Genomic DNA, 14,315 nt, shown 5'->3' on the forward strand with positions numbered 1-14,315 from the left:
AGGGGCAGTTGCGGTGCTGCCCCAGCTGCTGTGGCAGCCCCTGCAGGGCCTGTCCCCAGAGCTCAGGGCCTGTCTGCCCTGCCAGAGCTGCTGCCAGACCCCCTTGCACCCTGCTGGGTGGGAGGGCCCTCAGGACATGCCCTCTGCACCATTCCCAGGAGCCAGGCTGGGCTGGCAGCAGGAGCAGGGTGGGCTGAAGGTGCTACCAGGGAGGGAAGCAGCATCTGGGGCACAGGAGCAGGGAGAGCAGGGTCTGGCAGGGCTTGGAGCCTTTTGGGCAGAGCCTCAGTACAGGGGCTGGCTGTGGGGGTGTCAAGGGCTGGTGGGAGGCTCTACCTTTGGGTTTTGTGGTTCAGGGACACGACAGGAAACAGTGTCCCAGAAAAGGTAGATTTGGCCCTTAGGAAATGAAGATAAGCTTCATTTGCTGAAGGGAGAAGCCCTTCCCCCTGTTGCTTTGACAGCAGGAGCTGGTGTCCTCTGTCCCAGGGCAGAGGAGATCTCCTCTTGCCCAGCTCTGCAGGCCTGAGTGCAGCAACAACAGGCCTGATGAACCCTGAGCAGCCTCACCTGGGGTCTCTCACCCTCTCTCCCCCTTTTGACCAGGCCTCTACTTGAGCACAGTCCTGAGCTCTTGGCTCTGTCTTCAGCTTGGTGGCAGCAGTGGGAGCCTCCTGCAGATCTGCTTGTGCCTGCCCCTCAGCCCCCTCTGGCCCTGAAGTCTCACCCTTATTTGCTGTCTGTGTGGTTATGATGGCTCTGGCCAGCAACTGGTGGGCTCTGTTGAGCTGTGCAACCATCCCTGGATGTTGTCCTGGTGTGTGGACTGCCTGTTGTTCCTGGTGACAGTTGTGCTTCATCACTATGAAGCTGATGGGTGAGCTGAACTCTGGGCTATGTCTGTCTGTGGTTTCTGATTTTTCCTTGCTCAGGTTCCGTGTGTTGACATCATTCTCATTTTCCCTCTGTTTCATTTCCCCTGGAAACATTTTGGCCTCTGATGCTGTCACTTGAAAGGAGCTTGTGTGGCTGAATGGGCTTGTCATGGACAGGGAAATGAAAAGGCAGAGTTGCAGGGAACATAAGCAGTGTCCCCATTTCTGTAATTGTGCTGTTTTGCATGTTGGATGAGGTGGTTGGTACCACATTCCATGAGCAAAGGTGCTCCTGGGCCTGGGGCAGGCTGGAGCAGTATAAAAGCCAGTCCCACAGCAGGTTCCCTCATCCACTGCTCTTGCCTTCTCCTCCTTGGTGAACGAGGTGAGTTCCAAGCACCTTTGCCTCACTCTGCTCTTTCTCATCTTCTCCTCTTTCTCTTTTCCCTGTGATCAAGTCTCTGCCTCATTGTAGCCTTTGCTGAGAGCCTTGGTCCTGTTCCCAACATCTCTGTCCATCTGGTTCTTCACCAGGCTTAGATGGGAGAAGGTCTTGGGCTTTCTTTGCAGGGAAACCTTGGAAATGGGGGATTCTCAGGCTCTCGTCCTCCCTGCTCAGCCTGTCCCTGCTCCCCAAGCCAGTGCCTTCTGTCTTGGGCAGCAGGTCTCAGGCTGCCCCTCAGCCTGTGCTGTGCTTGCCCTGCCCTGTCTCCCAGGTGCTGCTCCATCCCACAGCCATGTCCTGCTACGACCTGTGCCGTCCCTGTGGCCCAACCCCTCTGGCCAACAGCTGCAACGAGCCCTGTGTCAGGCAGTGCCAGGACTCCCGGGTGGTGATCCAGCCCTCTCCTGTGGTGGTGACCCTGCCTGGACCCATCCTCAGCTCCTTCCCCCAGAACACCGCCGTGGGTTCATCAGCATCTGCTGCCGTGGGCAACATCCTGAGTGAGGATGGAGTTCCCATCAACTCTGGGGGCTTCAACCTCTCTTGCCTTGGTGGTCGCTACGGCAGGAGGGGCCTGCCCTGCTAGAGCTGGGCTGTGAGTCCAGTGATGCCTCGAGCAGGAAGCCCAAAGCCCAAAGGTGCTGGCCTGAGGCCAGAGCTGCTGGCCAGGGTTTGCAGCTGGGTTGAGCAGCCTTCTGCCAAGGAGGGCATGAACAACCTTCTTCCTGGAAACGCAACCAGCGGGTGTCTTGCTTTCTTGAATTCCTGCTTTTGATGATTTTCCTTGCATCTGTGATTTTGAATTTCACACTGACTTGCTAGAATGCTGTGCTTTTAAATGATCAGTGAAGGGGTTCATTCAGGAATGATGGAAAGGTGCAGTCTTGCTTGCTCTCTTCCAGTTGGAATGGTATAAATGTCTTCTTTCCTTTTATAAATATATATAGATGCCTTTTGTTTTGCAAAGTACTGCTTCACTTTTTGTCATTAAACTGATGTTGCATCCAAACTTGAGTTTCATTTTGGTTTTCTTCTCTGTTTTTTATCTCCTTGGGGTGGAACGTGTGTCATGGAAAGTCTATGCAAAGTACCTCATTAGTGGGAAATGTGAACTGAATAGTCCTCACGATCAACCTCATGAAAATAATTTCAGTTTTGGTTACACTTCTGTGAAGCACTGAAGAGCTTCATATCCATATGTCTCTTGAAAGTTTCTGGGGTGTGTTTTTTCAATTTTTTTTTCCCACATCTCTCTGTGAAAACACAATTGTGATATTTCAAGTTGGGAGCTTTCTGTTCTAATCACTTCTTTGGCATCTTTGAAACTCTGGGCATTTGCAAGTCCATATTTCAGAAGCAGTGTTTGGGTCTCTGGTGGGTTGGATTGAATAATAAATACCAGGGTCTGAATCTTGAACCATGAGATGGTTTGAGTGACCTTGACTCAAGGCTTCCCAAGTGAAGTGAGTGTTCAGTTCTCATCCAAGTAAAAAGACACTTCATATAACCATATGAATCACTAATACATTTTTATGATGGGCTTTGTCCTCTCTTTAAACCTTAAACAAAATCCAATGTCACTAATTTCTCAGCTAATTCACACAAGAACACTCACAATAGGGAAGAAAAATGAATGCAGAACTAGACAAATGTTCACAGGTATTTCCCTTAGGGACAGTTTGCTGTTTAACCTGTTACTCACCATCTGGGAATTTACCCCATGATGTTAAAACTCAGCACATTGTGTACATTGAGAAATGTTAAAGGATTATAAAGAATATCCTTGTTTGTAGGTACATAAGCTGTCAGAAATTTATCCAAGATTTGAAACACGATGAGCTGCAAAGGGACTTGGCAGGACACAGGGAAACATTAAGAATGAGAGTTGTGTGATTTCTCTACACCTCGTGTAGAGTTTTCTCATTTAGAACCCACTAAAATCTATATGAAAATGAAAGTATCACAGTGTTAAGATAGAAATAGTGGAGGAACCAGAGGGGAGAGACCTGGTGTTCAGGTTCAGTGCTGGAATCGCCCCAAGTGCCCACACAGAGGAAAACAAGTAGCTTCATATTTTGTTCAGATGTTTTGCACTTCCATCCTAAGTTTTCTTTACCTAAGAATTACATGCAAAGTTACCAAATTATTTGGGGGAAAATAGGTTAGAGATGAGACAGGATCTGTCCCCTTTCAGGCTGTGGCTTGAGGCAGCAAAAGCCAAGTCTGGAAGGTGGAAAATCAGTGAGGACCAGACTGAGCGGAGTCTGCTTAAAATGGGTTTCCAGGAGTGTATTTGTCAAATGAGTGATTGAAAGGACTGAAATGTCTCCACAAGCATCTGGTGCCTTGTTGACAGAACTGGTGTGACTGTAGTAATTAGTTATTCACACAGATCTGTGAGGGATCCCTGGTCTCCCTCTGATGTACATCAAAGAATGACTCCTCTCTTGCTGGCAGGAAGGTGTCTCTCTAGGATGCAAATGGCCATGGAGTGAAAAGAGGACAAATGAATTTCAGGAGAATGAAATGTCTGGTTAAATGGGGTCCAACAACAGCATGTCCTGAAAGGTACATTTGTGGTGCTTGTTGTGGAGGAAAAAGCTTGGAGAGCTCCTCTCTCCTTGTCTGATGTAAAGGAGTCCTACAAAAAAGCTGGGGAAGGACTTTGGATAAGAGCAGGGAGGGATGAGATGAGGGGTAATGGATTAAAGCTTGAAGAGAGAGATTTAGGTTGGACCTTAGGAAGAAATTATTTAGTGGATGGGTGGTGAGACCCTGGGCCAGGTTGCCCAGGGAAGCTGTGGCTGCCCCATCCCTGGGGATGTCCAAGGGCAGGTTGGATGGGGCTTGGAGCAACCTGGGCTGGTGGGAGGTGTCCCTGCCCATGCAGGGGGTTGGATCTAGATGATCTTGAAGGTCCCTTCCAACCCAAACCATGCCATGGTTCTATGATAAGCTCCTAAGTCTGTTTGTGCTGATTGAAAAGAAAAAAAAGAGTGTCCTGGAACGCACCAGCCTGGGGCACCATGGGGAGCTTGGGCAGGATGCTGAACACTTTATTACCTGTAAGAGACAGTTCCTGAAGAATGTGGACATCAGATTGAAAGCCTTTTCCCCTTTGTAAGTTATGAATTAATTCCCACCTACATTTTTACAGGTGGAACCTTTTCTTGATGATGAAATGGTTTTGCTTCACTTTCCAGTCTAGGTTCACCCTGGCATTGCCTGAGAACCACACTCTACCATTAGAAATTCTTTAATCTTCACAATTTATGGACACTTTTAATTTCTGGTACTTTTATTCTGTCTCTGTTAGTGTCAATGTGAAATTACTCCAAGCTCAGTCTATTAAAGAGTCTTTTTTCAGCTCCTCAGCAATTTGTTGCCTGTTGTGTCTCAGGAGCACCATCTAAAATCACATCCAAGATGTTTATTAAAGGTCTTTGTATAATTCCCTGCCTGACCCACATAAGGACACTTGCTTGTTAACTTGTTCACCATCTTATAAAAACAGTATCTCCAAGGAGAGCTTCAAGCTTGAATGAGTTCTTGGAGCCAACCAGACCAACTGGGAGCTGAGCCATGGTCAGGAGTCTTTTTGAAATGCTGCAGTGATGTCTGATGAGTTGGTTTTTAAAATATAAAATAATAGACCAAGTAGAAACCCTTGTATGAGGAAAGGGAAACCCAAACTGAAGTGGTGAAAAATTCTGTGGATATTGTTGCAGGTTTTAGAGGGAAATTAATTCTCCAATAAACACCTGATTCTACACAAGAATTTATATTTTAAAAATGTTTATGTGGGGGTGTTGTTTGGGTCTGGAAAGGAAGGGAAGGTTTTAAGAGCTGAAGTGGGTCACGTTAGAGAACAGTCTTGAAATAAGAGAAGCAGTTTAAAAGTTGTATTAAGGTTGATTTTTTTTTTATTTTTTTTTTCTTTTAAATAATGATTCAGAGTTGGTTTTGTGGAGCCTGTTCAAATACAAATGGCTTCACTTTGTGAAGGTATAAACCTCTGTGTGGGCTTGTAGTAGTTGGCAAAGAATGAACTTGAGGTTTTAAAGATAATCCATTGGGTGGATTATGAGTGTTTAGACCTTGAAGAGTCTGAGAACTTAATTCTCTGAATAAGCACATTATTAATGACAGTTTTGAAGGACTTTAGAATCTTTCCTCTTTAGGAACCTAAGACTTTTATTTTGCACATGTTTCTGAATCCTCATGCCCAATATTCAGCAGCTCTTCTCCAAGGAGAGATTCTAACCCCACAACTTGCACAGGAGAGGCTGCAAAGTTAAAAGAGAAATCACAATTTTCTCTCTATATATTCCACTTCTGGAATGAGCTTCCATCAGTCTGGAGTGTGATCACTGTTGTCTGGAGGAAAAAAAACAGTGGCAAACACATCCTGGTGTATTTTTTCCTCCCAATGGCTCCACAGTGAAACTTGCCCAAGAGTGATACCTCAAAATAGGTTAAAATTTATGTATCCTCAAGATGACTTGTGAAGTGTTCTTTAGATTTGTGATCTGAGATGGTACAGAAGGGAGTTCTGGGCTCCCTTCATGAGAGAACTGATAAATCCCCACGTGCCACCAGCTGAGCCTCAAACTGTGTTACCAAAGTGTCACAGGGTGATACTACCCAGATCTGTTATCATAGCATTTTTTTTTCAGAATTTCACACAAAGCTCTGATCCTTTCTCAGCAGATTCAGAGGGATTTCAGGTGTGTTTCTGCTTGGGGATTTTTTGGCAGGGCCTTCACAAAACACAGAAGCTCAGTCTAGATGATTCTTACTCTTGGCTGGAGTCAGAGCTTTGTAAACATGGACTTTATTAAAGATTTACACTCATATTCTTAATAAAAGTGCACCTTGGAATGATGAATTATGTATTGTATAAATTCCTCTTCATATTTTTCCTTGTGACTACAGTGAAACACAGACCAGAGCATAAATTTTGTTGTGACTGGAAGGTGGCACTGGAATAAATTTCCTCCATAATACCAGAAGATGAGAGAAACTTGCATGTATGTCAGAAGATAAGGGAGTGAAAACAAAGTAATGAACAGTGAGGAAAAGACATTTAATCAGCTGGAATCATTTTGCATGCAGGACATACTCATTGGTAAGTAATTTCATGCACAAAGGATGTCTGTGCTCCTCAGGCCATGGGAGATGCAGTATAAAAGGTAACACAGCTCAAAGTCCTTCCTACAACTTCTCTTTCCTTTTCCTCTTTTGGGAACAAGGTTAGTTCAAATCCACTTGTCTTTCTCTTTGCTGAATTTTTACAAATTTATTGCTCTTTTATATTGTATTTTTTTTCTTCTCCACAGCATCCTGCTCATTGCTGGGTTGGTTGGGGGGAGATTTTTAGTTTCTCTTTAAAATGTTGGGGTTTTGCTGTTAGAATTGCTTGTATTTCTAGTGTCCTGCCTCAGCCAGGCAGCTCCTGGAAATGGTGGTAGAAATTTATTCAAATTTGGGCTTTCAGGTGTGTTAAGGGACTTTAATAATAACAATAGTAATAGTGGTAATAATAACAACAGCAAAAGAATGGGTAGAATGCCTGTGCAGGGAGTTTGGAACCAGATGATCTTTGAAGTTCTCTTCCAACTCAAACCATCCTGTGGTTCTGTGATTACAGAAACCTCTGTGCTCAACTTTCAAGTAGCAAAGTGGACTTTATATCTTTAAGGATCTTCATCATTTCTAATGCCTAAAATTTCAGCTGGGTTGATACAAAAACAACACTCCGGATGTGGGTGCATTTATCTTCAGCAATATCATCCTGAAAAACCCTTTTCTTTGCTCTTTATTCCCTGGGAGGCTCCTTCAGTGTTGCCACTTATGTTATGATGAACCTGTTACTGGGCACAGTGAGAGACAGGAGGATAAAATGAATCAGATACTAAAAGGAACAGCTGGAGAGCAAGGAAACTAGGGAGGCTTAAAGCAGAGGTTTGTGGGGTTTGGAAATCAATTATGTCAAACCACAAGCTCGTGAGCTGTAAATACCACTTTCTAAATGAAGACAGAAGGAGCAGTCCCAGTTCAGCAAAGCTCTAATCACTCACCCTCAACCTTCTAGAGAAACCACATGGACTTCAATATGCTAGAGATAGAGTCCCAGACTGGTTTGAGTTGGAAAAGACCTTAAAGACCATCTAGTCCCACCCCCCTGCATGGGCAGGACACCTCCCACTAGAACAGGTTCCTCAAACGTTCTGTTTGGTGTCTTGTAGCTGCCAAATTTTGCAATGAAGTTCCAGGCTGCAATGAGATCTCCTGCACGTTTAGGGAACTTGTTTCAGGGGCTGAGATGAGCACAGGAAACAGCAAAGTTGGTGGTTTCTGGGGTGTTGGCAGCAGAGCAGCCCTAGGGAGCCTGCAGGGAACTCCTTGCTTTCTCATGGAAAAAAACTCCCGGCTGTCTGGAAGAGATTTCCAAAGGCCTCAGCTTCCAAGATGCTTAACTAGATTGAAATTTGTATCTCGTGGTAGGTGAAGTTGGAACTTGGAGAATAATTCTCCCTTTCATTTCCCAGCTGTCTGTTGGACTCTGTCCATCAGTACCTTTGTGGCTGGTAAAAGGAACAGCTGGAGAGCAAGGAAACTAGGGAGGCTTAAAGCAGAGGTTTGTGGGGTTTGCAAATCAATTATGTCAAACCACAAGCTCGTGAGCTGTAAATACCACTTTCTAAATGAAGACAGAAGGAGCAGTCCCAGTTCAGCAAAGCTCTAATCACTCACCCTCAACCTTCTAGAGAAACCACATGGACTTCAATATGCTAGAGATAGAGTCCCAGACTGGTTTGAGTTGGAAAAGACCTTAAAGACCATCTAGTTCCACCCCCCTGCATGGGCAGGACACCTCCCACTAGAACAGGTTCCTCAAACGTTCTGTTTGGTGTCTTGTAGCTGCCAAATTTTGCAATGAAGTTCCAGGCTGCAATGAGATCTCCTGCACGTTTAGGGAACTTGTTTCAGGGGCTGAGATGAGCACAGGAAACAGCAAAGTTGGTGGTTTCTGGGGTGTTGGCAGCAGAGCAGCCCTAGGGAGCCTGCAGGGAACTCTTTGCTTTCTCATGGAAAAAAACTCCTGGCTGTCTGGAAAAGATTTCCAAAGGCCTCAGCTTCCAGGATGCTTAACTAGATTGAAATTTGTATCTCGTGGTAGGTGAAGTTGGAACTTGGAGAATAATTCTCCCTTTCATTTCCCAGCTGTCTGTTGGACTCTGTCCATCAGTACCTTTGTGGCTGGCAATTACACATAATTACTGCTCCTACAGTGCTCTGAGTACCTGGAGCTGGAGCTCAGTGTCTTTCCAGACATGCACCCCATCAAAATCCTAGCATTAAAGTGATGATGCAGACTTGGGTCCTTTTGTTCTGCTGCCAGCTGTTCTACTGGATCACCAACATCTGAGGGAGGATTGCGGCAGCCTCCATCTTCTTGGAGCATTTTTAAGAATTTGGTTTCCTTTTCAACTCATTCACTCCCTACTCAGCTCCTAGAAGGATCCCTGGAAAGCTCCTGGTTTCCTGATACCTGAGCTGAGTAAGTGCAGTAAAGAAGAGAAGGCTGCAGGGAGAAGTTAGAGCACCTTCCAGCATCTGAAGGGCCTCCAGGAAATCTGGGGGGGACATTTAACAAGGGCAGGGAGGGATGGGACAAAGGGTGAAGGATTAAAGCTAGAAGAGGGAGATTTAGATTAGACATTAGGAGGAAGTTGTTCACTCTGAGGGTGGTGAGACCCTGGGCCAGGTTGCCCAGAGAAGCTGTGGCTGCCCCATCCCTGGGGGTGTTGAAGGGCAGGTTGGATGGGGCTTGGAGCAGCCTGGGCTGGTGGGAGGTGTCCCTGCCCATGCAGGGAGGTTGGATCTGGATGATCTTTAAGGTTCCTTCAAACTCCAAACCTTCCCATGATTCTATGGTATGATTCACTTCTGGTCCTGTGTTTCAGGCTTAGTTCCACTGTCCCACAGCCATGTCCTGCTATGACCGGTGTCCTTCCACCTCCTGTGGCCCAACCCCTCTGGCCAACAGCTGCAACGAGCCCTGTGTCAGGCAGTGCCAGGACTCCACCGTGGTGATCCAACCTTCTCCCGTGGTGGTGACCCTGCCTGGCCCCATCCTCAGCTCCTTCCCCCAGAACACCACCGTGGGTTCCTCAGCATCTGCAGCCGTGGGGAGCGCACTCAGTGCTGAGGGAGTTCCCATCTGCTCTGGGAACTCCCTGGGCTTGGGGAGCTTTGGCTACCCAGGGCTGGGCACTGGGGCCAGGCCGGCTGGGGCCAGCCGGCCCTACCGCCGCTACAGCTCCCAGCGCAGCGGCTTCTACGGGCCCTGCTGAAGCCTGAGGAGCAGCCAGGAACCCACCCCAGGAACGCTGAAGCACGACCCCCTGCAGGACTGAGCTCATGGCCATGGCCTTCAGAAGCCCTGTCAGATCCCCACACCTCCCCCTGAAGCCCGTGGAGCTGGGGGAGTTAGTCATCCCCTAAAATGAGGTCCCTACTCTTGTTTTACTTCTTTATGTTTCTAACTTATCATTTAGACAGTAGATGGGACTTGTTTGTCCAGGTGCAATGCTCCACTGGAAGAAGAGCTCTGTCTTTGGGCTACATCACCATGAGATGTGTCATTCTTCCCATATAGAAACCTGTTGCTTTGCAATATTTTAGTCCACTCTTTAGTATTATTAAAGTGGTGCTTTTCTCAGACTTCCAGTCTTCTGGTATTTTTTCCCTTTCCCTTCTTGATGATCTTTAAGGTCCTTCCAACCCAAATGATTCTTTGGAAACTGTTTCTGGGTGAAAATTCATCACCGAGTTGATCATCACTGCCAGGCAGGGACATGAACACAACTGAGACCATGAATAAGAGGAGAACGTGTGTTTAGATCCCAAGATCCAGAAAACATTTAATTTTGCAGATGAAATGCTTGTTGATTCCACATTGGCTGATCATAAGTCTTGCTCTTCTGCACCTCTGGCCAAGAAATTATTCTCAAGGCTGGAAGCATTGAATGATCCAACAGAGTGGCAAGGAATTTCATCTGGCACTTAATGTTAGTTTCAAGGAATCCTGTTGTGATTCAGGCTCTCAGTAACCCTGACCTGGAGCTGCAGGTTGCAGCTGCATTTGCATTCTTTGACCATCCAATCACTGCTTGAACATTTGGATTTGTGCAACAAAACATGCAGGGGCAGCAGAAGTCTGAGGGGAGGAATACACATGGATTTTTGGGACAGAGAGGGGGGCTCTATTTACTTATTTACTGCCTAAGTACTGTGTGTTTTATGGCTCCTTAAAATCCTGGCTGTCTTTACTGCCCTGGCTGCAGCTCTGCAGAATTCCAGCCAAGAGCTCATGTCAGGGAAGCATTGGAACAGAAAATAAACACAGGACACAGTGAAAGCTTTAGAAATCCTTTCCAGGAAATGGGTTTTGCACAAAGTCAGGGCCTGCAATTTCCAGCTGGTTTGTAACAGCCACTGAGGCTGCTGAAAGGATAGAATTTGGGGGGAAATTGAAGAGGTTTTAATGTTGGGAAGGTTTGAGCATTCAAATAACTGGGACAAGGGCAGGGAGGGATGGGATGAGAGGGATGGATGAAAAGAGAGAGCTTGAGGTTGCACATGAGGAGGGAATTGTGGAGTGTGAGGGTGGGGAGAGCCTGGGCCAGGTTGGCCAGGGAAGCTGTGGCTGCCCCATCCCTGGGGGTGTTGAAGGGCAGGTTGGATGGGGCTTGGAGCAGCCTGGGCTGCTGGGAGGTGTCCCTGCTCATGCAGGGGGTTGGATCTAGATGATCTGAAGGTCCCTCCCAACACAACCCATCCAATGATTATATGATTCTATGAAATAAAAGGAAAAAAAACAATTCTGTTGCAGCTGGTTAAATTGTCCCCAGTAGGTTAATTGTAAATTAATTCCCAGTAAATAAATATCTTCTGGTGGATGGACCAGTCTGGACTCACCCTGCCAGCAGATGCAAAGTCTTCCTCAAAGCTCCTTTCATTCCAAAGACCTGGGGATCATTTGAATGCCCTGTACTCACACTCAGGCCTCTGAAGTCAACAAAAAGATGATACAAATTTCAAGTCCTGTCAGAAATTGGTCACCTCTTTGGCAATTTGGTGGCTCAGCAGCCTGGCATGGAACTCAACAGTCCCACCAAGGGTTTTAATTCAGTGTGTGGAATGGGAAATTCTATTATTGATCCATAAGGGAGAGCTGCTCATCCTGGTTCACCAGCCTTAACAATCCCCATAAAGCAAAAAAACCCCCAAAGTTTTGGGGTGAACTCCAGGTACTAATTAGACTGAATTGGCAGAATATCAATGAAGACACTTCCAGGCTGTTGATGAGTCTCTAAAATATTCAGTACCCTCCAAGAAAACCTGTTTGTGTCCCTAAAGGAAGGAATGAGGAAAAGTCAGCATGTTTTTGGTTATCTCACTCTACAGGTGAAAGGGAAATGAGTGATAATTTTCACCTGTTGAAAGGAAATTCTCTTTAAAAGCAATTAAAAGTAGCAGATTGGATAGTAGAGATTTGGGGAAAGCAGAGAAAAACACCTTCTTTATAGAAAAAGAGAGGAGAATTTTCTGGTGGAGAACCAATAAAGATGTGGAGTTGCAGGATTTTACAGAAGATGAAGGTTTAGCTTTATTTTTTTTTTTTTTCATAAATCATCAACATTTTGAATAAAATAATTAGAGTTTCTGAAGGTGTTTGCCTGGAATGAGTTTGTGAAGTTCTTGAAGTGATCTTGACTCACATCTTTTGAAATGAGGTTTATTAATCAGGTGATGCTGAGATCTTGTCATGTACCTTGAACATTAAGGAGGGTGAAACTTTGTATGTTCTGAGCTGTTCTGAGCTTTGAAGTCCTTCGTTCTTCTGAAGACCAAGACCAACCTATATCTAAAGACATGGAATCAGAGAATCATGGGATGGTTTGTGCTGGGAGGGACCTTAAAGATCATCTAGTTCCAGCCCCCCCTGAGACACCTCCCATCAGCCCAGGTTGCTCAGAACCCAAATATAATATTAATTTAATAATAAATGTAAAATAGTAAGTAGTAAAAGTAATAAGCTCAATTAATCAAGCTTTTTCATGAAAAGTGTGATTGTTTGACTTTGGGATGGAAAATGAAGGTAAAGTTTAGAATTGTGTAGAGAAATGAAGTCTGCAGTGTGTTTGTAGCAGCTGGATTCACACAAACTGGGAAGCTCTGGGTTTGCCCCAGCACTTGCAGGAGGTGTTTTGGTGTCTCTGGTCAGCACTTCTCACCAGGCCTCATCTTCTGTAACCTTTGCAATAGTCCTGGCAATCTGGAACTCTTCTCAGGCCTGTGTTTGTGTGGGCTTGAAATAGTGCAGGAGTGCAAAATTTGGGGGTGCCTATTAAAGGGTTTGTCTTGTGGCAAAAGCTGAGTCCTTGAAATGGAAATGGTTGTGAATGGAGCCCAGATCCCCACGTCAGAGTAAAATGATTATTCACCTGTAGGAGTGAAGTCTTGACCAAGGTTTCTCCATCACACACACTCCCCTTAAGCAGTGTCCTGATGACTAAAATGAAACCTAAAATGTACATTGGCCTTAGGAGGCAACATAATTAGTGCTGCAATTCCAAAGAGTCACCACAGTCTTCCAAGCAATTAAGTGGGAGCACATTGGGGAAGATGAAAGCTTTGCCTGTGCTGGAATGTGGCTGTAATGAGGGGAGGAGAGAAAAACAGAGCAATCCTGAAAGAAGAAGAATTTTAAAAATAAATAAAAATAGGGCTGATCAGTTTGCTGACTTTTGCATGCAAAAATACTGATCATTAAAGAATTCCATGCATAATATCTCTCTGGTCTGCAGGCAGTCTGGAAAATGGTATAAAAGTCTTTGCACCACTAGACTTTTCCATCCACTTCTCTTGCCTGATTTGCTCAGGTGAACAGGTAAGTCTGAACCTCCCCAGTGTCTTTTTAAATGCTAAACTGTTACTTTGATGACTGCTTATTTCTTCTTGTTGTTGTTATTACTTAGTTCTTTATAAATGTTGCTAGAATTTTCCTTCTGGGAAGGAAAATTAGGAAGATTTCTTTCTACCCAAAAGAAAAGCTTTATTTGTGGAGGAGGGTGTGATGAGACAGGACTCAGGATTCTGGCAATATTGACTCTCAAAACAAGCAGCTTCATGCTGGGTTTTGGAGACCAATGCTAAGGGAGTAGCTAGTCATAGAAGCATGGGATGGGTTGGGTTGGAAAGACCTTAAAACTCATCTAGATCCAACCCCCCTGCATGGGCAGGGACACCTCCCAGCAGCCCAGGCTGCTCCAAGCCCCATCCAACCTGCCCTTCAACACCCCCAGGGATGGGGCAGCCACAGCTTCCCTGGCCAACCTGGCCCAGGGTCTCACCACCCTCACAGCAAAGAATTTCCTTCCAATGTTCAAGCTCAATCTCTCTCTTCCAGGTGTCCCTGACCACACAGGGTGTGGGACTGAATGATCTTTAAGGTCCTTTCCAATCCAAACCAGGCTGTGATTTTATGACCCCTCTCTGACCACCTTCTCTAGGGACTTCCACAGGTGTTTTCCTCTTACCTGACCGCTACTAATGCTCTTCATGTAGCTTGTCCTTTCTTCCTTGTATTTCAGATATTCCTCTGTCCCACAGCCATGTCCTGCTATGACCAGTGTCCTCCCACCTCCTGTGGCCCAACCCCTCTGGCCAACAGCTGCAACGAGCCCTGTGTCAGGCAGTGCCAGGACTCCACCGTGGTGATCCGGCCCCCACCCGTCGTGGTGATCCTGCCTGGCCCCATCCTCAGCTCCTTCCCCCAGAACACCACCGTGGGTTCCTCAGCATCTGCAGCCGTGGGGAGCGCCCTCAGTGCCGGAGGGGTCCCCATCTGCTCTGGGAGTTCCCTGGGCTTGGGGAGCTTTGGCTACCCAGGGCTGGGCACTGGGGCCAGCCGGCCCCCACGC

General features: G+C 46.2%; 2 protein-coding genes across 2 annotated transcripts; both read left to right on the plus strand.

Annotated features, from left to right (window-relative positions):
• The first annotated feature begins 1,578 nt into the window (after positions 1 to 1,578).
• On the plus strand, positions 1,579 to 1,906 carry LOC104392134 (feather beta keratin-like). Its single transcript, XM_010001497.1, has one exon. It carries the CDS (start codon positions 1,613 to 1,615, stop codon positions 1,904 to 1,906), a length of 294 nt encoding a protein of 97 aa, XP_009999799.1. The 5' UTR covers positions 1,579 to 1,612.
• A 7,408-nt stretch (positions 1,907 to 9,314) lies between these two features.
• LOC104392253 (feather keratin 4-like) lies at positions 9,315 to 9,680 on the plus strand. The gene has a single exon (XM_010001636.1). The coding sequence runs from the start codon at positions 9,315 to 9,317 to the stop codon at positions 9,678 to 9,680; it is 366 nt and encodes a 121-aa protein (XP_009999938.1).
• The last annotated feature ends 4,635 nt before the right edge of the window (positions 9,681 to 14,315 follow it).

This window comes from Chaetura pelagica, unplaced genomic scaffold, assembly GCF_000747805.2.
Source record: "Chaetura pelagica isolate M959 unplaced genomic scaffold, ChaPel_1.0 scaffold681, whole genome shotgun sequence".
NCBI classification, from domain to species: Eukaryota; Metazoa; Chordata; class Aves; order Apodiformes; family Apodidae; genus Chaetura; species Chaetura pelagica.

Coding starts and splice junctions, on each gene's coding strand:
- LOC104392134 (XM_010001497.1), top strand. CDS start 1,613: ATGTCCTGCTACGACCTGTGCCGTCCCTGTGGCCCAACCCCTCTGGCC.
- LOC104392253 (XM_010001636.1), top strand. CDS start 9,315: ATGTCCTGCTATGACCGGTGTCCTTCCACCTCCTGTGGCCCAACCCCT.